The 24,451-nt window shown below is 41.5% G+C and overlaps 1 protein-coding gene across 6 annotated transcripts in view; it reads right to left on the bottom strand.

Annotated features, from left to right (window-relative positions):
* Window positions 1-12,570: 12,570 nt before the first annotated feature.
* Window positions 12,571-24,451, bottom strand: part of LOC131664328 (uncharacterized) — a 41,170-nt gene continuing 29,289 nt past the window's right edge. For 5 of the 6 annotated variants that reach the window (XM_058935329.1, XM_058935324.1, XM_058935327.1 and 2 more), the window contains exons 8-17: window positions 24,264-24,407; window positions 21,165-21,293; window positions 18,989-19,173; window positions 18,242-18,350; window positions 17,975-18,172; window positions 17,544-17,761; window positions 16,336-16,549; window positions 15,344-15,527; window positions 14,935-15,037; window positions 12,571-13,871 (exon numbers count right to left, since the gene is read on the bottom strand). In XM_058935329.1, coding sequence (XP_058791312.1) covers window positions 13,818-13,871; window positions 14,935-15,037; window positions 15,344-15,527; window positions 16,336-16,549; window positions 17,544-17,761; window positions 17,975-18,172; window positions 18,242-18,350; window positions 18,989-19,173; window positions 21,165-21,293; window positions 24,264-24,407 — 1,538 coding nt within the window. In that variant the 3' untranslated portion in view covers window positions 12,571-13,817. The remainder of the gene's footprint in view (window positions 13,872-14,934; window positions 15,038-15,343; window positions 15,528-16,335; window positions 16,550-17,543; window positions 17,762-17,974; window positions 18,173-18,241; window positions 18,351-18,988; window positions 19,174-21,164; window positions 21,294-24,263; window positions 24,408-24,451) is intronic. The other variant, XM_058935330.1, reaches the window with a different exon arrangement.

Raw genomic sequence — 24,451 nt, 5'->3', positions numbered from 1 at the left:
AATGTCGATCTCATCACTACATGTTTATCGAGTTCTCGATTAACCTGTCCTCTAACTTATTTCTTAATTACTTAACTGTGCCGATAGAGTTTACCCGACAGCCCATAAAATACGTAAAATAAAAAAAATACCCTTTTCAATCCATCATTGCAAGTAATGAGAAAAAGTAGCAGGGTCAGATCTTGCAAGTAAGTACGCTAGTGGGAAGTGAGGATCAGTCCATCTTTCAAATCTCAGATTGTCGCGCAGGTGATGGTCGAAAATCCTGACAAGTTGAGATAGGTCGCGCGCGCGCTTCCTGCTCCACAGTGAATGCGAGTGGCGGCAGGCGCGCGCTGCAATAGTCCCGCGGGGCAGCGCGACGCAGTGCTCCGCTGCATTCATTATTTCGCACGTAGTAGTAGCAGCGTAGCCGCGCGCACATTCGAGCACGTATCGGTTATATGAGCCGAATTTATGCGCGCGAGCGTTATACGCGTAGGCGCTCTCATACCGATCGCATCGGGTAATTGGAAATTTTTCTCCTGTGTTCTTCGCCGCGTCTGGCAATTGTAACTGATTGAAATTTCATTCTCTCTCGCTCTATCTCTTCGTTGTCGGCATTGCGAATTTTTTCTTGATTGTGCTTGTATTTTCATTTACTATACTTGCGCTTGAGAATCGAGTTGCTTTGTACATGTTTCGCATTATTGTAATTTTTAGAAGCGAGCGTGTGTATCCGTTTTGCGTCGAGTAATTGAAAAATTTTTAATCCCCCTTCAATGACAAAGAACTACGGTGTTTAATGAAATATTGGCTAAAGTTTTCATTTCACCACTAGAAAGAGAGAGAGAGAAAGACTGTGAGAGGGCAGAAGAAAAAAGATACGCTGAATTGTGGATGAAGAAGTTCTTTATCAAAATGGTTTTGTGCTGTCCGGCGCATGCGGTGATCATACGACCAGCGTGGCGCTCGAGTCTCTCGGCGGCATAATAAATAATTCATAAACGATTTGCTATCCGGGCGCGCGAGCAAGCGCGCGCGCGCCTGGCAATTTCAGTCGCCGACAATTTGAGCAACGACGTGAGCCACTTCAAAGAAAATCGCACGGCTATTTAAATGTAAAACTCAGCGAGAGAGAGAGAGAAGAAAAAGAGAAGCTACGGTCGGCTGCTACACGTGGCAGATTAAGACTCGCGAAGGTATTCCTCGCACGTTCTTTCTCTTACTCGGCAAAAGCCTCCTTATCATTTAAAAGGCTACGAGACTAAAGAGACAATCCCCTCTCTGTCTCAGTCTCTCTGCGTCGATTTTGCAAAGGGGCGTCTCTCCGGCGAATTTCAACGTCTTGTCTGTCTCTTTCGTGGAGTTTAGAAGGGGGCGGAATTCCAAGGCAGTCACTTTGAAATATAAACGATGGCAAGTGTCGCGTAAATTACGCGCGTGGCCTGCGACGTCGTCGTGGAACTACATAAAGTTGCCCGCGCACATCCGACGAGCTGTTACTTTATACACGCGCTCATATTGGCGAGCGAACGACCTGCAATAGTGTGCATACACGTATATGACGTAAGTTCTTCAGACTCACTCTCTAGATACCAGATCAAACACTTTTATGTGCTCAAGCACTCGTTGTCTAAGTATACGCGGGCGGTAATGTGTCTCATGAGCGTGGGCTTTGCTTGAACCTCACTTCGCTGGCTTTACGTCGACGATTGCCCAACTTACTTCGTCGCCTACTAAAAGCTCGCTAACCACCCAATAGCAATAAGAAGTTTCTACTGTCGATAATGGAAGTCCATTCTCGTAATTTAGTAGCGTCGATCGTGAAGTGGAAACGTCAAACAACAACAAAAAAAGGAAAATAAGAGTAAGCTACACGCTGGTGTCACGAGAGCACAAAGTCGCGGTAGAATGGCATCTTTTTAATTTCCGTTTTTTCTTCTTCTTTAAATACCACAAGTCATAGCACATGAGCCAGTATATCGCGTGTCAAAGCCGTGTATACTATTCAAGATACAAAAGAGAGCCTATAGGCTGGGTGCATGTATATATCAAAAGACACGAAATCTCGTGAGCTACGATGATTAAAATTCCGTGCGAGCTGTTGCGCCGCGAAAGTCACTGCGATGGATTGATAATGCGTGCCAGCGCTACCGACTTGGTAACTCATGGTATGTGCATGTTCTCCTGCCGCTGCTGCTGATGCATTCTCGGCCCGCATAATTAACTCTCCCCGCGGAGTAGAAGCGCGCGCAAGCGTATATCTGTTGCGCGATCGGAAACCGATGATGGAGCCGCACCAGTATTATTGTGCTACCGCTGCTGCTTCTGCTACTGCTTCGAAGGAAGGAAACTGCTCAACTACTAACTTCCGGAAGATCTGATCTTTTGCAATGAAATCTACTGGTATTTTTTGGAGAAAAAGAAACAAAGCTTTATTGAAGTCTTTCCTTTGTTCGTTTGCTTTTTCAAGAAGTAATTTGGCTGTTTCGACTGAATTGAAAGTAGCAGAGGAGCTACTGCGAGGAGAAAATAGATTATTTCGGTTTGGAAAATCCGACGGTTTTATTAGATGAATATTTTCGATAGTATGCAGTTTCTTTTTCAAAATCTTTTGATATCATGTTTTGTAAATTTTACATCCCAAATATGTTCGTTCCAGAAACGTAGAACATCGAAATAGTTTTCTTTGTCCCAATATCCGTAAACACTTGAAAATATACAGAAGTGTATTCTAGTTTTCAGCGGGCTTAACAGTTTTTTTTTCATATGAAATGAATAATTAGTCACAAATGCCGATTGTTCAAGGTGTTCAATGCTTCGAAAAATATTGCTGATTCAAAGCTTTCGTGCATCACAAAGGACTAACATAGGTAAATCTACTTACTTATTCGAGCTGCTGCAATAAACTAATGGCGCCATCCAGTAGCGATTTCTCAGACTTACCCACTATGCACCCTAGTGATAACTTACCCTAGAATTTTCCGAAGCACGACGATTACCAACTCTCCCGCTGCAAACTTACCAACCGAGTTGCCCTTTACCGACCTCGAAAACTACCCTTTATCCGTCCCCGATAACAATCCCCGCTGACGAATAACATCGATGAAGCAATCGTTATATCACTCCGAAGCGAGCACGTGTAGACGCGACGTCTGGAATGAAAAATAAGAAAAGAAAAAGAACTCGATTCCATTGCAAATCAGTCACGTTCATCGGTGAGCATTGCTGGCAGGTATAATTCAACGTTTACGGTTCGTACGACAGGTGAGCTGCTTCGATCGTGACGTCCGTTTATTTGGCTATCGATTGCAGCAACTACATAATGCCGCTGGCTTACGATGATTTATTACCCAAGCGAGTCGAACATTTGACGTCCAATTAGAAACAAATAACTTTGTCCTATCGGTCCGATTATTCTTGTCATTGCATTGTCCTATGATTTTCCGTTAATTTGATATATATTAATTTTCACAATAATTGAGGATTTACTTTTCCATCAGTTATTGAGTTTCTTTATGAAACTAAGGTTAATCTTTAATCATACGTATACTTGTAAAGAGGCAAACTTTCCAAAACAATCGACAGCACAGTTATAATCACAACTTTGGACAAATAAAATTAGCTGGCGAGTTAGCCGAAAACAGTTGAGCAACCGGGACATTCATAATCGCAGCTAGTGGGTAATTTTAGGACTCACTCGCTCGATTAAGCAGCCAGTCGGTGATGCATTATTAAAGGCAATCGCTCGCGCGCATCTATGATTTAATATCTGTTCTAGGAATTTATGCGAGTGCTTTGTTTCGTGTATAGTTCACTTCGCTGGTAAAATTCGGTAAAGCGGAAAATGGCTTATTGCCTAAACGTACAGAATACGTAGATGTGAAAACTCTATTACGCTCAGCTTAATCGAATCGCTCGATTATTCAGCGCGACACAATACCCTCCTACTCTCTCTCTCTCTCTCGCTCTCTTCTATCGTCATATATCATTTTGCTTGTTTCGTCGCTGCTCTGCCGAAACTGTTTGAGGAAATTTCCGATTTCTCACTTACTTCAGTACCAAATTAATACAAAGCTTGCGCGTATATGTATATACATATATTAGTATAATTCGATAAGGCAAAGTTAAGCTTGCAGCAAGATAAACTTTGCTTTTGCGCATCAAATTTCCCAGGGCTCTGATAAATCCGAGTGTACACATTGCGGAGAAACTCGTCGTTGCAAAATCGTCACAAGCCGAAAACGAAATCGTGGCGAGGTCGATTGGTATTCGCGCGAGTCGACCGAACCCCCTATAAATGGTACTGCCCACACGAACTGAAGTGCCAGTCGAATTTTGCGCTACGAGTTAAGATACCATGAAGGTACGTCTGCGTGCGAATTTCCACTAAGTGGAAATTGTGTTTCAAAGTTACATACTGAATACTCTATAAGTGCAATATATTTTACTTGATCCCTACATTTCTTGGTGATTCGGCGCAACTCAAATATCTAATTGTAACTTTCTTTCAGTCTTGATTATATGTACAGTGACGTTCGAAACAGCCATCCGTTCAACTCGTTTCATTAAAGATACGTAAAAAATAAACTTTTACTGTGTTGACAAAACAAAATTAAACAAAATTAAACAAAATTATTGCTATACAGCCGTTCAATTGACGTTAACTGTACAAAGGTTTTGTTTTATTTATATTCCATGTGGACGTGTCGCAACAGAAATCAATCAGTGCGTATATTCATCATCGTGCAAATCATTATGAATGCCATACGGCTAAATACTTAGTTATCGCGCGCAGCAAAAGCCGAGACGTCGTGATAAAGAGTATTTAATGTCATGCATAGATGCAATGTCATCGGGGCCGAACAAGCGGGCTGAGTGATTGATTAACCGTGACCGTGTTAATCAAGCGAGCTGGGCTCTCTAGCCTCGCGATTTTGACTTTGGCCGTTGCGCCTTAGCGCGCGTCTATAATTTGCGCGCCAGCAACCGTCCATGTCATTAGCGCGCTCGTGACATTAGATCGCTGCGTACGTGCCTGCACGCACGTTCCCAGCTATGATCAATTTACGCCGGTGATACAAAAACAATGCTGTCCGCAGGCTTGATACATCCTCGCTGACAGACGTGTTTCATTAGTTTTGCCAACACGCGCGCACGCGTGCAACCGTCGCCTGGCTCGTCCGATTGTCGCAATTGGATTAGCCTGCCGTGATAAGCTACTTTTTCCTAGCTACTTTTCGTGCATTATCGTAATTTATCATCTTCATAACGGGCCCCGAACTACTTTAACTATTGTCTTCTCAACAAAGATTATTACTTGTCCATTCTTCTTGTTTTCTGAACGTTCTTAAAAAGTAAGAGATCAATACAATTCTTGAAGCATACTGAAGATTATAGAACACATTTCGGAATAATCGCGTGCTAACGCAATTATGCACTCGCAATTAATTAATCACTTGTTCACTGAAGCCACGTTGGAAATTAATTCACACGCTCATTAACTTCATTACCATACCAGTATATAACATACACGACATATTAATAAACCGCCGACGGCTATATACGTTGCTGCAAATCCGCAGTCAATCATCGAAAATCAATCATTAGCGCACGATCATACTCGCGCAATATACAACGTAAAAGAATGAGAAAGAGAGAAAGAGAGAGAGAGAAAGAGAGAGAGAGAAAGAGAGAGAGAGAGAAAAAGCAAGCTAATTCATTCGGGGTGAAACTCTGGGAGGCAGAGAGTGTCGTAATTCCTATAACAAGCTCCGGCCCACGGCGGAACTTCGCCAACAAGATAACGCCCCGGCTAATCCAACGTTGCTGTTGTAGCTCCGAGGGTTGCTGGCTTTGGGAGCGTTGTGCTGCTACTGCTGGCTGGAAGCATGCACAGCCGAGCTGGGTTACCAGGAGAGTGGTTGGAGGCCTCGAGGACAGACACTTAATTCCTGCTGCTTTCCGCCCGCAAAAATGAAGACAACTAAACAGCAACGAAAATCGATGACCACGCCAAGGAGTCGCGAACAAACCACGCCAAGGAACAGCAACGATGATGATGACCATAACTCCACTGTCGACCAACTGGACAATGGGCACAGCCCTGCTCTTGCGGTGGCTAATTCCTTTGCTTTCAATAGGCCTATTTATGTGTACAATGCTTATCCTTATCGATTTTATAAAGCTTATGTGCTCGGGGGTTGACATTTGTACTTTCTCTTTTGCAACATTTAATAATAAAACAATATATCTCGTTCTTTTATATATTATGAACGTACTGATGCTAGTTGAGTTTGGGTAACGAGTATGCGTACGTGCATAACGGAAACTCCTATGGAATGTCTCGAGAGAAAGTTCAACACGTGCGCTCGCGTTTGGTGAAAAGTTCCCGATTGCAAAAGAAAAAGCAAAACAACAAGAGTCAGCGCGCGTTATCCTAACTTTTCGTCAGAGTTGATTCTGCAGCGAACGACTAGCGTAATACGTAATGAGAATGCTGTTCTACGTACATATATGTCGCCAACTTTTCGTACTGAATTACAGCGCATAATTCTTCGATGATATTTCCCTTCAAAAAACGACGATAAGTATACTGCACTCGCGTGTAGGAAAGAAAGTTCAACTCAGCAGTTCTCGATAGCATCGAATGACAAACACATCAAGTAAGATGCGAAAATAGTGGGGGCTACGCGCTCTTAAGAAAAATCAATAATCGCGTTTGATATTTTCATACATCGACGAAACACTGCACGTAAACAATTTCGATAAAGCCGCACGCGAGCAATACGAAAAACAATCACATACGTCCGTGCGATTATACCGCGAGCGTCTCGCGTCGGCGAAGCGCGCGCGTCCACTTTCAATATCGAATCCCAGAGAGAGAGGGAGAGAGAGAGAGAGAGAGAGAGAGAGAGAGAGAGAGAGAGAGAGAGAGAGAGAGAGTGAGAGAGAGAGAGAGAGAGAGAGATAAAGTGATATTATTTCTAGCACGCTGCACAGGGAAAGAACTACAATCTGTAGTTGTCATCCATTTGAGAGGGAAAAAGAAAAAAATTGTTCAGAAGCTTACTACTGCACGACAATGGTCAATTCGGTAACACGTATGATGCCTACATGTATACATCGCTGTAACATTCGTAATTGGAAATGCTTCGTAAGTGGATATATGGCGAAAATGAGATAAGAGGGTATAGCCGAGTGCACTCATCTCTCTTTGAACGTGAAAAGCAAGGCTAGCCGACTGCCCTTCTGTCGGCGACATTTTCCGGGAACAGCGCACACGGCCTTTGAAAATCGCATTTGTATCTCCTGCATCAGCATTGCATGCGCGCGGAAAGCAGCGGCCAATTGCGCCAAGTCGACGGAACGCCAAGAGCGCACGCTTGATCTATACGCCGAGCCTGCTCTTCGCGCAAAATGTAAAATGACTCTCGTGACGACGCCCAAATTGGTTTACAGACTCGTAATTCGTCGCCGTTTCGAGAGATTGCTGTGTACCCAGGCTAATAGATGCCATCGTAGTAAAAAGTCAGGGGAGCAGGGAGCAGCCAGACATTCGTCGCTGGAGAGAGAATCAAGGAAAGCCAACTTCCGATTGGCTGTCTCGAAAGACAGTAAGCTAAACGCCCCGGGTTATGGCCAATTTTCGCGAGGAAATAAAAGCGACGCAGACGAAGGGCGTCTCCGTACTTTTTTCATAAGCACGGCAATGATGAATTGTTTGGTGCGGCATCCACGCACACACAAACACACACACACACACACACACACACACACACACATGTATATTGGAGGCGAAGCTTTGCTGACGTTGAGTGATCGAACGAGCTTTCATAACGCACAAGCTGCACGAGCTGCTTTATACTATGCAGAATTATTGTGTTGGCATGCTATACTTGCCCGGAGAACTTGCAATCACGAAAAGCTGCTACGAAGCCCAAGCTTAACACGGCGGCTTTCGATTCCACTTGACTTACGGTATTTGCCATAGATTGATATACGTAAAATACCGATATGAGCTTCCGCTCAACGAAATTCACGGAATAGTTTAAAATACGATTGGCATTGATTAATCACCAAAGTTCAACGATTGTGTAGTAACGCTTTCTCAATTACCGTGCACTTATTCGACATTTCACAATCTTTTTAAGGATATCTTTATTGCCTAAGCTTTCAACACAACTATCATTCATGTATAATTTATTACAAGTGTTCATTAATAAATCAGATGAGGTAACGAATGCAATCTTTTTTAAACATCTATTCTGGAGATAAAAAAATCAATGAAAGGCAAATAATATTCCTTACTAAAAAAATTTATTACATACATTATCAAACGTAATGAGTAAATTCATAACGAAGGTATCATGAAGCTGACTATTGTTTCATAAATGAAACGTTAGAATTGTGAGAATTATTGATTGTTTAATGATTCTTTGATTCCAGATAATTTATGAATATCTTATTGTCAAAAAATCTGAATCAGATACAACTACTCACTATAGAACTACACGTTAAAAGGGAAATGGAACTATATCTAGGATAAAAACAAAAAGGATTCGTAAAACGAGACCGAACACTTACCAATTAAGGAGAGTGCACTGCTATCTTTATCTATCTTGATCTTTTCTACTTTCCTCATAAATCTTGTTTAAAAGTAGACTTGCAAGTATCGCGGTTTTATTTCCAGCTGTAGCGAATATACTATACATTTTTCATTGTTTCTCTGATTAAACAACGCAAATTGTCCATTGCAACTGATAAATTATCTCATTAATGTAATTGACCGTAAACATCGGCCGTTCCAATTTTATTACTTTAAAGATCTCAGACTAATTACGAAAATCAATTGGTCAACGTTTGTCAATTTGAAAATTAGCGCATGGAGAATTTAATGTACACATGAATATTTGTGTAATTATGAGGACTAGCGCAATATGAAAACTACGCGGAAGCTGCCATGCACATGTGCATATCAAAAATGTAAATAATACTTGAGGAAATATGTACAGAGTATCAAGTAGAAATATTCAAAAGCACAAACGAGAAATCAGATATTTTCACAACGATACTCTTTCATCAAAGTCAAAAATTCGAAAATTAAAAAAAAAAAACAAAAACAAACACTAACAACTCGGCGTACTAACACGAATAAAAAAAAATTGCTTGCTCACGTTCGTTAAGTTATTTAATAAACACGAGGAGTTAAAAGGGATAATTAACCAGCACGCGATTGTCATAGCCAGGAGAGAGTGATCCGCGAGGTAAAAGCACAATAAGCGTCAAGGCAAACTCGCGCTGTGTATTGCCGGCGACGTCGACAACGCGCCGCGCGCGAATCTATACGAAATGATCATCGCTCCACGGACGTTCGCATGCTAATTAGAATTTGCACGTCGCTATCTCTCTGTGTAAACTCTGAATATCCGATTATTCGACTTTCTTTTTTCTTGCGTTTATTTATCGAATGGCTTTTCGATTGCACAGGCATTGTATGGTGCTTGACTGGGTTTTATCGAAGAGTCACGATATGACTCTTTAATTCAAGATATATCACTTTTATAAAATTAAAAGATTGAAAAGTATACGAATATTATTTTACTTTTTGGAGTAATGAAATATCATTATACTTCACTTACAGTGATTCTTTTCATAATCATTTTCACGAGTACGCCTGATTTAACGAGTATAATCTTTGTCATATTAAATGTATTCGTATATCAAAGGTAACGCAGGCATGAGTTCACCTGAATTTCGGTGAAGATTAATTGGAATTAATTATTCATGCAGGTAATTAATGTTAATGGTTTATTGGCTCCAATTAGTGGAGTAGCAGCAGTAGCAGCGGGCTTGCGGTAACATATTTTCATCCCGAAATAATTTTGTGCTGCTACAAAAGCTTTGACGCTAAACTATGAAAGCGTTATTATATCTTCTCGTGAAGCGCGTCACGCCGTGTGTCAGCGCCGCGAATACAAAAAAATTAAACTTGGCGTAAAGCAAAAGAGAAAATAGAGAATTTGCTTCTTTTGCGATCTCGTCGAATGAAAAAACTTTTTAATTAGCCCCTCCTCTGCGCCCTTGTCTGCTCATAAAACTTTTAATCCTCGATGATTCATTCGTACTATCTCCTTTATAACAATTCTACTTTGAGAGGAGTGCCCTTCGGTCCAAGCGAGATTTTGTGTCGTTGTATCGAAAAAAAAAAATCGATCGAACACTCTTCACTTGGGTCACTTAAATATTCCCTCTTGGCGCACGTAAGCCATTTTTATCGGCTTCTCGATATAGCGCTTCCAAACTTGAAGCGAGCAAGCTCGCGCGGCGGATAAATACATTGCCATTTGTATGCCAATTTAACGCGTCGGCTGAAACTTTTCTTGTAAAACGACGACTCTGTACTCTCACACAGCCAATTTCGTGACACGTCATTCGCTTGTAGTACGAGCTAACTTTTACGCCGACTGAAGAACTCGCGTAGCTATGTTAAAGTGGACGGCCTCGCTACCAGGGGTTAATTTTATGGAGCGATTTATTACTGGACGGAATTTCACTTTACACGTGTGATTGGGATGTCTCCCTTTTCGGATTATCTTTCGCCAAAGTACTTCTCTCAGTGAAATATGCAAGAAGCCCTCTCTTCACGAGCGCCCGTAAAAGTAACAAATCTATTGGCTTCCCACATCGCTCTTTTGCTATCCGTTCTCGCACTTCGAGTGCTTCATTAACATTGGAAATTTTAGTATGATAACGAGCTTCTATTATATGCTTTGTCGCTCACTTTTCAAATACCCAATTCTCTAATGTTCGTCCAAAGTTGAGTGAACTTTTAATGAAAAATAACTACGCTTACGTCGGGCAACTGCATCGTAAATAAAAAAACTCCCCAATTAATTTCGTAGAGGCAAAGTACGCAAATTAATCTGGAGCGAATCATATTGCGTGCAAGTGCAATTATTTATGACTAGCAGTTGCGTACAACAAGCGAGAGACTAGTTAGGAAGGGATAGAGTAGTAACAACAAGTTTTGATACGCAAACTCGTGCGTTAGAAGCGTAGCATTCATTCGCGCAATATTTTCAGGCTCCTATATGTGTACGTACGTGCGATTGCTGCCGGGATTGCAGCGAGATGAACAAAGTTTGTGATAAAAAGCAAGGCCGCGGACGTGCTTAACCAAAGTCCTTCTCGTTGTAATTTCAACAAGCCATGTAAGCCTGAAAGCTCTCGATCAACGTTCTCTTAGTGTTGCAACCATTGAAAGTGCTCCTCTTATTTTTCTTGGTAGAAGCACTTCCTCTTTGAAGGGACTGGAAACTTTATCGATCTCCAAAATAATAAAAAAAATTAAAAAAGAGTTTGGAAGATTTTCCCGTCTCATTTCGTCAAGTACACATGTTCGTATTACGTGTATGACGTAGGCCAGATTCCTGCCAATACCCAATATTTGGACGAGGTAAGCCAGGCATATAGGTGCACTCACCGCGTATAATCCACGTATATTCTAAGGGAGCAAATCGAATATCCAGGAGTAACATCATTTTGAGATACGTGGATTCTATTCGAATATTCCGATAAAGCGGCCATATATGTACTCTTGCCACAGGAAATTCTTCCACGAGAAATACACGGCGAAAAGGAGAACTGCCGATAAAGCTGAACAGAAAACTGGCGCTTGGCTATCATTCATGATTAGAGAGCGTGCGCGCACGAGGGTTATGTGCATTTTGTACGCGACCTTAAGATGCTTGCGGCGAAAGTCGAGTGAATAGTTAATGATGAGGGAGCATTAATTCATTAATTTATTACATTTTCCAAGTCACAGTCTGATGCGTTTGTACACTTGCCGGTAGTCGTAGTGCAACTTCACGTTCGACAGATTGGCTTCCGACTCTTGGGGCGGATTTATAACCTCGAACTCTTTCCTGCTCAGCATCATCAGCAACTCAAGGCTCGATATTGGCGGGTCGCGATCACTCAACTTATAGTTGTAAGGTGCCAACCGCCAGATGTGCTCCATTAAATTCTTGTCCTTATTCAGTCTCTTTATTTCGTTCGGTGGGCAATTGTCGCTTGGGGCTTTGGGCTTATTCAGGTACTTGGCGATAAGGAACGCTGCTGCGAAAACCTGATTCGACGTCGATGGCCTCAACCAATTCGACAAACACTTTTGGGGTTAACCTCTTTTATAAACTTACCTTAACGCTGTGAGGAATAGCGTACTGTTTTGAACAGATTTTCTCCATTTTCTTATTTTCGATTTTTTTCTCAGGCTAATTGATTTTTAAATATCTCTATTTCTGTGCTTGATAATTTGAAATGATACTTTGCAATGACTAAAATTTCATCAGGTGTCGGTAGGCCGAAATAATGCAGTAATGTGAAATGTGATTAGCATGATTTTTAATATGTTTTGTTCCAACTTCACGGCGCCGGCGTAATTGACAGGATCCGTAATGAGTTTTCAGCTCAACTTGATTTCCGTCTGGACTATAGAAAATTTCCGGCCATTATCCGGCAAGGATTTGGAGAGGTAATTATCCTAAATGGCAATCACAGCGAAGGTCGATAAATTTTCATTTATTATAAAACATACATGTATCGTTTCAACGATTATATAAATATGTTACAGCTCCGAAAAAATGCTTTGGAGATTATAAAACCTCAGCTATTTGATATCTTGTCTACATTTGTAAAATAGGTTGAAGTGAAACGACAGCGTAATGTACATAATTATCGTGCAGTTGGTTTCCAATCGAGTGATATTGTATTTTGTTTTGTCTTTTCTAGATGCCTATGCATGTTTTATCCTTTTTTTATTGGTCTTTTACATTTTTCACCAAACCAAGGATTTGGCAACAAATGCTGCGCGTAAAGGGTAAATGAAAGACCAAACAAAGGCGTCGAGCGACCATTAACGTGGTAAAAAAGGAATGTCGAAAACGTAATAACGCTGTGGTAGCAAACATATCATTGAGCGTAAAAAGCCGAGCGGAACGCGCGCGGCCGGGGTTGGGGACAAGGAACAAAAAAAATCGATGCCGCTCCGGACGCCAACAAAATGAATGGCAAATAATAATACCGCGGTTCGATGAACGCACGAGCTGCTGCCTTTTTTCGCTTCCAATTTTGTTTGGGTTCAACAGCGTTTGATGATTGGTCGGACAAAAAGTGGCGATTATTATTTTACCGAAAGAACGACAGCGAATCAAAGAAATTCGCTGGTGCATCCCTCTGCCTCTCGCGTGTCAGCGTTGTCAATGACTGAGGCTCGATAGCACAATTGATCTATTTTACCATTCGAACGTGAGATCTGCGAGTTCTATTTAAAAATCTGTCGGGAGTGTCAATTTGCACTGTAATGCATTCTCAACGGTATTTGCTATGGCCATACAGTGACACAGCCCCGCCAGCCTCGTTATGTACACCATGCAGAATAGAACGATGCACACTATTTTGTGAAAAGGTCATTTTGCAAAAACTACTTTCCTAGTTTCAATTCTAGACGACTATCAAATGTCAGTCAAACGTCCAAAGTCTGAGCCCTTCTACGATACGAAAATAATACGTCACCATTAGTCAGGTCCCAAGCATTTGGGTATCTCGTGAAATCACGGAGAAAAATACATTAACGTTTCAACGACAAAACACGCAGCACAGGGAAAAAAATAACAAACATTTTTAAATCCAAGATCACAATTTTTTTCGCGTGTACGTGTGAGTGTTCCAGCTTATTGAAGCTCGGCTTTGTCCGTTCAATCCCGCAACAGTCAGCCTGGTTGTCGATATTCCAGCTCTGCATGATTTTGCAGCGAGGCTTTGACTGCAGAAGCTTAAAAACGGACCTGGTAGGCTAGCAATGAACCGTTGTCCCAAGCATACAACTCCTGCGAATGAAGACGTAAAACACAAATGTTAGTCCATCTGACGTTGACTGACGCTGCTCTATTTCCGTCGACGCTCAATGTGGGTCGAGACTGCCTCGAATAAAAAAAAAACTCGGGCTAACTTTTTCTTTCTTTTTTTTTTAATTCCCGTGATTTTTTCAAGGGATTTTCCACATGACATTCATTGTAATATAAAGTATCATCTTCATTTAATAATAAGAAAATTCTTTTTTCTTCTAAGTTATTGCTCTGTATAAATAATGAAGAAAAATTTCATGCACGTTTATAATAAAAGTAAATAAATATCTTTAATTAAATTGAATTTAGTCGTATCAGAATTCATGGCAACCATTTGTTAATCGTGAAAAAGCTGTTAAATTAAGCCAAATCCAATTTTATCATGACGAGAAAGAGCGAGAGAGAGAGAGAGAGAGCGCAGAAGGCCCGAGATTTTCCATGTAAATGAGCTGCGCGGAAGTACGCATCAATTAATCGAGTTCCGCTGGGAATGCCAAGCAGCCAAGTAAAATGCTGATAATTGCGGTAGCACGAGCCGCCTGATTTACGCTTCGCTGCTTTGCAGGTCGCAAGCCACGAAAGGACTGCGTGCTTCAGAATTATGATACATAACTCATAGACAGCCATAAGAGAAACATTCCAAAACGAGTTTTCTCTGATATAATTTAATTCGGACTTGAACTTTCAGTATTTCCAATGGAGCTTTCTTATATCAACACGGCTGCTTCGGATTGTATTAATAATCATCCTACCGGCGGCTTATAATAAGTATAACAATATACTTTTTTTGGTAACGAAACACAAAAAATCTCGTTAAGGTAATGTCGCTTGAAGATATTCTTATATTATTTCCCTCAACTTTCTCGTTTTTAATAAAAGATCGCAACTCAAGCCAAGTAATTTAAATATCAAGTTAGAAACAAAAATATTACTTTAATTCTGTTTCAACTGTATAAGACCGAACTATTTTTTCGACCTGTACGTTATATATACATATAATTTTTTTTTTTTTAAGTGCCAAAACCAAGAGAAACGAAGTACTCACTTTTGCTCCGTCATTATATCGTAGCTGCGTCATTTTTCCATAAGCGTTGAGAGAAAGACTAACTCCTTCGAGGTGTTTGCCTTGATAGAGATCAACTGCTAGACTGCAACATTTCCATGTGACGATGAAAAGTTGTGAAGTAACGAGAGAGTACTGCAGATGGTACTTTCAAAGTAGCAAAGAGGGAATAAGAACTCGCTAACGATTGAAAAGAAAATATAGAAAAAAGCCATTGACAAAGTTAAGAAAGATATCGCTTGATAAATGTAACCATAAAGAAAACAAAATAGGGTGCAGCGTATTTTAGACTGAGCCTCTGCATGGCCGCAAATGCTCGATAATAAACTGGACATATCAAGCAACGAACGCGCGCGATAGTGAAAAGTGATAAAGTAAACATATGAATCACCTTATGTTGAAGGCAGACTCGCCAGCACTGTGAACCGCATACAGTACTCCGCGAGCGACAAACATCTCGTTGTATTTATGGTGGTCAACGCTAATGCTCCAGGCGTATTGAGCCGTCATGGTTTTGGGATCGACTTTCATCACTACAGTACCGTTTGAGGCTGTGCCGTAAATAGCCCATAAACCTGCTCATTCAACAGACATGTACTTATATTACGTACGCGAGACTTTCAAAAAAAGAAACGACAAATAAACTTTGGCGGTTAAGTGGTCGCTCGTTTATCGACGTACTTGCGAACGCTTGGTTATTTATTGCCTTGGGCAACTTTCGATTACTCGATAAAAGCTTTCATAGCAGAAGCTTCTATATATATTGCAGTACCGTATTGTATTTGCATAGCAACAACCGTAAAGCTTATTTTACATTAAAAATTTTCATATAGGTATTTGACGTAGTACGGCAAAAAGGAATATGACGCTTTAATAGAAAGCACGACGTTTTTGAGCAAATTCTTGACGATAGCAAGCTTGCGATGCGAAAATCAAGATAACGTCAGCGACAGAGTTAGTTGAACAGATCAGAGAGAATCAGCTCATATTATATCTGGGCGGAACATATTGGCCAATGGATTACACGCAGCGCAAGCTCGCGTATAAAAATCCGAGCGCTCGCTTTTGATTTGCCATTTGATCCGCGCACAATAAGCGCTTAGTAGGATTACAACACAATGGGGCCAGCCGAAATTAATCAAAAGTCGCACGAGCTCTCGACTTTGAAAAGACGTATTACACGTAGCGCACAATCCCCGGGCTCATATCGATATCGCGATCAAGCGCGCGCACTAACGAAGCCGTATCTAAGCATTGTCCCACGACGGAATCTTAATAATCGAAGCACGATCAGTTTCCAACGGGAATCAAAGAGCATTCTCGAGCCGCACGCGTGCAGCGGGAGGGAGTCAATTAATGGTCTCACAAGAGCTAATATCCTACCGTTCTCGTCCACGTCAAAGTCCACGTAGTTGAAGTTATGACCAGGCGTGTACAGATAATTGCCGGTATTGACTCGCAGCTCTGGCAGCTCCATTTCCAGTCTGCCGTAAGCGTGCATCGTACCGGTCGAATGGTCCAAGTCCAGCCTGACGATTGACGAGCGATTCGACGGGTTGTAGAAGAAATAGCCGTCGTTCACTAGGTGTCCGTTGCCCTGCAACATTGCGCCTCGCGTTCGATCTTCCTGCTGCTGCTTTTTACGCCGCGGCTACGTAAACTACTGCTGCAGCTTCTTGTCAAAATGTCCGCCTGCCAGCTTGCAAATTGCGCTTTCGAACTAATGAACCTTATACACTTGCGCCGCGTGTTTGCAAGCTGCCAGACTTTGGCTCTACCGCAGCTTAGTTGTACTGTCGTCTGCCGTTAAGAAAGAGCTTTTTACCGCGCAACTGCTAATTTCAAGACTTTTAAGCTGGATGAACATTACTTTTAAATGGAAATTTACGTGGTACACTGTATTCGCATGCTACGCTCGTTGAAAAAATTTAACTTCCCAGATTAAAGTAATTTAGTTTGTTTGAAAAATTCTCGAAAAGTATTGGCTGTAGCATCATAATCTGTATGAAAAAGATATGACTTTAATGTCATTTGCATTTGATTGATGAAACGCAGCCTAAAGTAAATGAGACGGTCATATTACGGAGAATTAATATTTTCTAATAAGGCATTGTCGTAATACTACTTGGCAAAGTAACCTAATAAATTGAATGCATCACTGCAGGAGTGAAGCTTCTCCGCAATTAATACCACGAATTTCATATTAAAATCGTAATGACATTAATGATAAGCTTCAAGTTCACGTCCTTTCAATTTTTATGTACGACAGTTCGGTAAATTGAATCCATCAACTAACGCATAAAAAATGAAATTTGACTGAATTATATTCATTCATTTTAATTATCCAGTTAACCATACCGAACGATATAAATCGACTAATAAAGCACGTGTCGACACCAAAGGCAAAAGAAGAAGAGAAGACGAAGAAAAGAAGCAAAATTTTCTGGTGACTGCTCATTTTTATTAAGAAATCCTTTGAATAATTTGCTTCAACGTCACGGAAGCGCGCACGAATTTAATAGAAGCCCAAGAAATTCCGAACTTTGTAGGATCTCCTGCGCGAGTAAACCCGCGAGTCATTTCTGAAATACCTTGAACGGATAGGGCAGCTTGATGCCCCTTGGCGCTCTCTGTCCAAAGCTCTCAACCTCTGGAAACTCGTAGATGTGGTATGTATCATTACTGTAAGTCACCCATAGTTTATTAGCCGCCGATTCATTCTTCGGTGACGAGTCTTGCATCCACACCCCGTACATGTCATCCATTTTACCCTTGAACACAGGGATACCCACTGCGCCGATCACTCCGTCTGCAAAGTCATTCTTTGATTAAAGCTTCGCAGCTTAGATTCGCAAATGTCGCTTCTCGGTGCTTTTATTTTGTTAGAGTCGACTTGTATTTTTTTATTTTTTAACATTAGGTATATAGCCAACGAAAATCCTTGGCCTATAAATTTAATGCTAATCCAAGATCTCGAGGTGTCGCGAGGGCGCTAAAGGGATAGCGTCGAGGCTAATCGTACCAGCGATTCGTGGAGGCATGCCTGCGAAATTGATGCCAGTCAAGGGCTTCACCTCGACCCCCATGAATCCGCAGTTGGCCCGCGGACAGCTGTCGCAGTTTAATTGAGGCGGGCAGAGATCCCGGAACTGCGGTCGCTGCGGCGGCAACTTGCCGAACTGTGCCACACCCTTCGTATCCGCCGACTTGTCGTTCGCGTCTACGACAGAACAAAACTTCATTATACCTGCTCGCAACGTTGGGCCCGCGATTATTATTATAAGCACACCTTTGATCGTTATCACTCCTTTTGCCAGATTTACTGCGTTTCTCGCTACGCAATAATATATGCCGTAATCAAGCGAGTGCACCCTGCTAACTCGCAACTTCATTTTCACCTGGACAAATATAAGTTTTTATATTAATATTGTTATCCTAAAAAAGTAAAATTTCGAAACGATAGCAATACGACGGTGAATAACTGTGTTAGAACTAAAGTGCTAATATAAAAGATGAATTTTTTGTGGCATTTGTCTGAAAACTCGTTTACACGACCGTCAAACGTTAAGTATATTTTGTAATTATTCAGACTGATCGCATGATCTATTTGAAAGAAAGGACAAACGAAATCACTTCCATCCCTCAGAAAAACCGTGCAATCCTCGAAAACGCTAGAAATAATAGGCTCGCTTATCGGAAATACCACAGCTGCGCACGCACTACGTGCCGAAGATAAAAGCCAGCGATTCGACCGTTTCACTTTTCCTTTTGTAGAGAATTCCCCGACGCCCATCGCTCTCAATAAAATTTGCCTTTCGCGAAGGAGCAAAAAGAAAGCAGAAAAACTTTCGTCGCAGCTAGCTTAAATCATCGTTACAGTCGTCGAGAGACTAAGCACAAGGCTAAAGCAGTGTATAGCATAGCGCCGCGGCGGTGGCGGCAGAGGCATGTGTCTTAATGAGAGGTTGGGTACCGTAACTCATGGTAATAGGAGAGCATCTGGCGACAGGGCCGAGATCGATTATAATAATAATACCTTATTGCTCTTGTAGTCCTCGTCATGCATCTTGTACTTGTCGGGCTTGGCATCGAGTCTCGTGCCGTCTCTTGTCTCCCAGTAGAGCTCCGGCCTCGGGTTCGCGTCGACCTCGCATTCAAGGGACGCGCTCGATCCTCCGCGTACTCGCAGCACAGGCGACCTTATCCTTATTAGTGGTCCATCTACGGTAGCATGCGTGCATTATCAACAGTTACTGTTAACTCAGCTTGCGAGGTCTTTGACATAGTGCGTTATTATGTGCGTCTACGCCCGACCAAACTCAGGCTATACCACTTGCACTATTTTAACAGGATTTATCAGAATGTGAATTATCAAACACGATGTCGATATTCTTATCTAGTCTGATGATTATTCGAATGATACTCTCAATTAGTGATCCGTAATCAGATATTATATCAAACTACATTTGCAACTTTGGCACGACTGCGAATTATTCATCCATGATGATTATGTTCGTTGTTAGCTATTCGTTAAAACTGATACGTATGTGAAAATCAAATAATATGACGATGGAGTCGAGATGAATTTTTCAAAATTCATTACACCATAGAGTTACCGAAAGGGAATCAAATATTTAAAGTACCGCTTTGAAGTTTACTCAATGTTATAGATGGTTGAACGATTGAACAACACGAGAATGAAAATGTGCAGTTAAAATATACAGTAAGCTTCTGACATTGGTAGCTTGATCCTACGCAGAAAATATAACAGTCACTGTCAAAACATGTCCTAATTATTTAACTACGTAATGAATACGCACGGTTTATATACGCGACAGCGTGCTAACAACAACGCATATCATTTATACAACCGCAACGCAAAATCCACGTGATACGTGCGGCGACGACCTCAAACTCGAATGGCACGAAAAGTCGCGCGCTAACTTGAGCAGACGGGAAAACAGCCTTTCCTTCCGTTTGCAGGCGAGACATGTTCGCAATGCCGCAGACTCTCACTCGGTCATTGTGCTGCGCGCGGCCGACGCGCAGTCAAAGTGCGCAATGACTTGCTCAGCCATAATAGCACGATATCGACTGACAGCCGCGAGAGCGTAGACGTCTGAGTGAACGTAGCGCGCCGCGGTGGTGGTGGCGACGGCAGCAGCAGAGAACTGTCAATCGAGGCTACGATAATTGTGCTAAATGACACGCAGGCTGGAAGCGCCGGCATTTACAGTCGAGAGCGTTTTCAGCTTGATTTTGCTTCTTTTTTTTCATTGCACTCCTTTGCAATGCTCTTTTCAGTATGAATGCGTGCTTACAAGCCAAATAAGTCGCGTCTAGACTGTTTTTTACCTACGCGGCTGAAACATTGGGCTTTGATCAAACCAATGCTCAGGGGTAAATAAGTTTGTCTCGAAGATTTCTAGAAAATTATCGCAACTTGAAAGTTTTTTGTTTTGCAAAGTAGCAAACGGAGCATGAAATTAAATGTTTCTTAAACAAGACTTTCTATTTTCGTTGGAATATCTTGTCTGAAAGGATAAAGTTGAAGTATGTATACGATCATGAAAAGTTTAGTTGTTAAATTAAATACTAGGTTTCTGGTTGTTTCTTTGTTAAAATATTCTACCAAGCTCCACTGTAATCAAGATTTATACCGATGCTGTCAGTCGAATAATTCGACAGTTAGCAATCCTCATTAACGTCAGAGCCAACATAACTGGATCAATGTAAATATAGAGTAATAAATTTCCGTTGATACCGCGAGATTGAGGTATTTATAGACTGAGGGAGAGGGAGAGGGCCAGAGTAATAAATAAAGTCAACAGGCCTCGGGCGTGAATTCGATTGGGTAGATATTTGACGAAGGGAGGTGCTGGTTGGCATGCTAACGTGTCATAATCTGGTGAAACACGGCGCGTTGGCGGATCTTTCATGTACGAACATAACTCTGTCATCACTGTTTCCGCGAGGCCGGCAATATAAAGCGGTCAATTGATCCAACGACTGACTTGCTACTCTATCTGTTACGTACACCGCATCGTTCGCTTCATTTATTTATTAGTCGAGTTGAAAAAATATTTTTGCCCTATGCACACGTGAACAGATAACAAAATGGAATCGCAGGCAACGTTTATCACAGCCGAAATATAAAGGCAAATGTTCGTTGATAATGTAGCAAAAGTTGCGTGAAAATACGGGTGACTTACATTTCACAGTGAGTCGATATTTCCTTGTCGAGCTTGGCGGTATGCCATTGTCTGCCGTGCAAGTATAATTTCCCATGTCTTCCCTGTGCACCGAGGACAGATTCAAGGAGTTTCCATAAATTGCGGACGCTGCAACAGAGAACAATAAACCAACTTTCGACTGAGGGGTTATCAGAGTAAATAAACTTTCTTCGTGCTGTGACGCGGAAAGAGGCCCCTAATAACATTTGCGTTCCACATCAACTTTCCCATCGACACTTGGTTCGAGCAACTTCGTGGAGTTGGACGAAAACAAAGAAAATATAAGGAGGTTTTTCGCATTGTTGTACCATTCATTGTTAAAGCTTTCGATGCACATGCACACGTTCAATAATCCTGGCACACATTGCGCACACTACACGAAAACAAAAGCTGCTTCTGCAGCAGCAGCTGCAGTTCGCGAGCGGCAAGGTGGCTTCCGCTGCTATATATGAAATGCCCCTACGTATAATTGTAAAATTCAAGAGGAACGTAGCACGGTAACTGAGAGCTCGTTTAAATGAGCGTCAAGAGTGCGAATTTGCATGATCTTATTCAACCGCAAAACCACGCATTGGCGCATTCTCAACGCAAATCATGCAGCAGTAGCAGTTGCAGCCAAGTAGACTCTGGGTGTGATCGGTTGCCGACTGCGAGTTGCAATCTCGATTGAAATTTCTGGTCAGTTAAGCGCCGGTGGGTGTCATCGCTGTCCGCGCCGAACTTCATTCCGCATTCAAAGGTCGATGCTACACACACACACACCCACACACACACACACACCGTAGCGTGTATAGCCACGCACTATCAATCAGACGCGCCTGCCTCGACGTTGCACCAGACTTTGAGGAGGAGAAGCGTCGATCTCCTTCTTTAAACCACTATTGTAACCTCGAAACTCTTTCCATTTGACATCGTTCATTAATTAACGGAGAATATATGGCTTTGCTCACTTGAGCCTACTGAAATATCGAACAGTTTGTTCAGTATCAAATAGTCGTGGCGATACATTGAATGATGCAACTATACTCTGTTGTTTAACATAAAAGGTTTGTTTTACTGAAAATACTGGTCAATGACAGGCAGCAGTCGTGAAAAGTTTAGCTCAGGGCGAAATTAAATATCATTAAAACTTTAAGTTAATTTGACAAAGTGAAACTAATTAAATTGTCGAAGGGCTGACATATAACTGACCGTACTACTGAAACCGCTAATAAACGCGGAATACAATCTTCAAAGCCGCAGGTAAAGTAGAAAACTCGCGTGTATATTTGTTAAGGTATAGCAGTATTCGCAGAACATTGTCGAGTCTCGCGTTCGGGCTCGAGTGTGGTCGTCATCGCGTTCTCATTAGCCTCGCTGTAACGGCGTACGCCGCGTTTAACTTCACGCACTCGCTGGCAGAGGTCCTCCTAATTAGAGGTCCTTGCGAGCGAGAGCCACTTGTCGCGCGATGTCTTTGTTTTCAGTTCTGCATCCGAGAGTTTTACTGCAATAGTCGTAGTCGCATAATTCCCTATGCCGAGTGAAGCAGCTGCTGCTACTGCTACTGCTGCAAGGGTAAATTAGATCCGAGACGCGGGGAGCAGGTGAATTCTCTTTCTCTCTTCTCGTCGAGAAAAATAAACTCGGCGTAATAAGCACTTTAATTCGTTCCGCTTCGCCTCTCGAGATTTTCGTGCGTATTGTCTTTTGTACCTGTGCACATATACACGCGTAGTCAAAGAAAGCCTTTAACGATGTTTACTTAACAAGCTGCGTGCGAACTTTTTTTCTTCTCTTCCTCCTCCTCCATCTTCTTCTCCTACTTTTTATCTCGAATCTGCGTAATTAGACCTGGGAATATGAATTACGACTTGCCGCGAGATTTTCACGATTATAATTCAACAACGTTCGCTGTTTTTATTACTTTGTTACGTGCGAATATATCGCCTGACGCCTGAGAGCGCCTCAGGAAGTTTTGCATTTAACCAGGGACCATGTGTATATATGTGTGTGTGCGTCAGGCAGTTTTATAGCTTTTTTATTTTGTTCCTTTTTCTATTTTTTTATTTTTATCGCGTTAAAATTATGCAATCGGCGACACGCAGCAGACGAGAGACGATTTATTCTTGGCTTCGCAGTTCTTAAACGATTTTCTGGAAATTTTTGAAAACTTTCTCAGCCATAAATCAGCGCTATATTGAATGTCATATTCTCTGCTCCAAAATTTTCTATATAAATTACGAACTTTAATTAACGTTCGGCCACAAGTGCGCGAAGACTGATGATCACACGCGTTATGCAAGAGAGAAGCTCAGATACGGGCTATCAGCAGATATATACGCGTCGGCAGATTTGCTCGTAAGCTCATTTAAACGTTGTATAGCCCTTTCCATTAATGTCACTATGAGATCAAAGAAAATGACCGATATTATCTAGGAGCATGTGCATTTGACTATTGCAATGCAATCTCCGCTTGCAATCGGCTTGATTCCGATTGCACGAATTGATCGTATTAATGATATTACTGCGTCTAGAACACTCACATTACTGATCGTACGTGTACTGTATTATAAAAGCTTTATCGATACAATTTTTTCTCCTGTAAAATTTACAGCGTTCAATACTTTCATCATAATCATAATTGCATACTGTGCTTAACCAAAAATATTCAGATTTTGGTGTATTATTACTAAATGAACGTAATCTATTTTCAGTTTAATTAAATTCGAAATTTTAAATAATCTCTTGGCCTATTCTGTAATGGTTTGAGTCACTCAAGTAACGACATGTTGAGTAAGCGTTTACTTAATCTCGATCCAATTAAGTGCTCGTTTTTTTCTCGATATAATGATAGCTTAATCTACTCGTAGTTATAGCAGACTTGTTTGGATTAGCGCTCAATGATATTGAGTACATGAATTACTAAAAAAATAAAACTAACTCTTGCGTTAGTTTTATAAATTATTTTAATAAATAACATTATTATTATTATTTTAAAAAATAACGTCCAAACCTAAGAAAAGCATATTTATTCCAAAAAACGAGATAAATCAAATGTTTATTGAAAATAATCTGGAAACGAAAACGTTTACTCACCGTGCCAGTAGCCAGTCTGTATGGGCAATCCATCGGGCCTGTGCCACTGGATTATGGGTGTTGGATTGCCAGAGGCTTCACACGCTAAGCGTACATTTACTCCTTCTTCGACCACTATATACTGGTGTTGTGAATTACTTGTGCCTGTAAAAGTACATCAAAATCGTCATTTTCTTGATCCTGTTAAA

This window comes from Phymastichus coffea, unplaced genomic scaffold (assembly GCF_024137745.1).
Source record: "Phymastichus coffea isolate CEN01 unplaced genomic scaffold, Cenicafe_Pcof_1.1 PCOF00043, whole genome shotgun sequence".
Classification (NCBI taxonomy): Eukaryota; Metazoa; Arthropoda; class Insecta; order Hymenoptera; family Eulophidae; genus Phymastichus; species Phymastichus coffea.
Note: the sequence above shows the minus strand (reverse complement) of the source record. Positions and strands in the feature narration are given on the sequence as shown.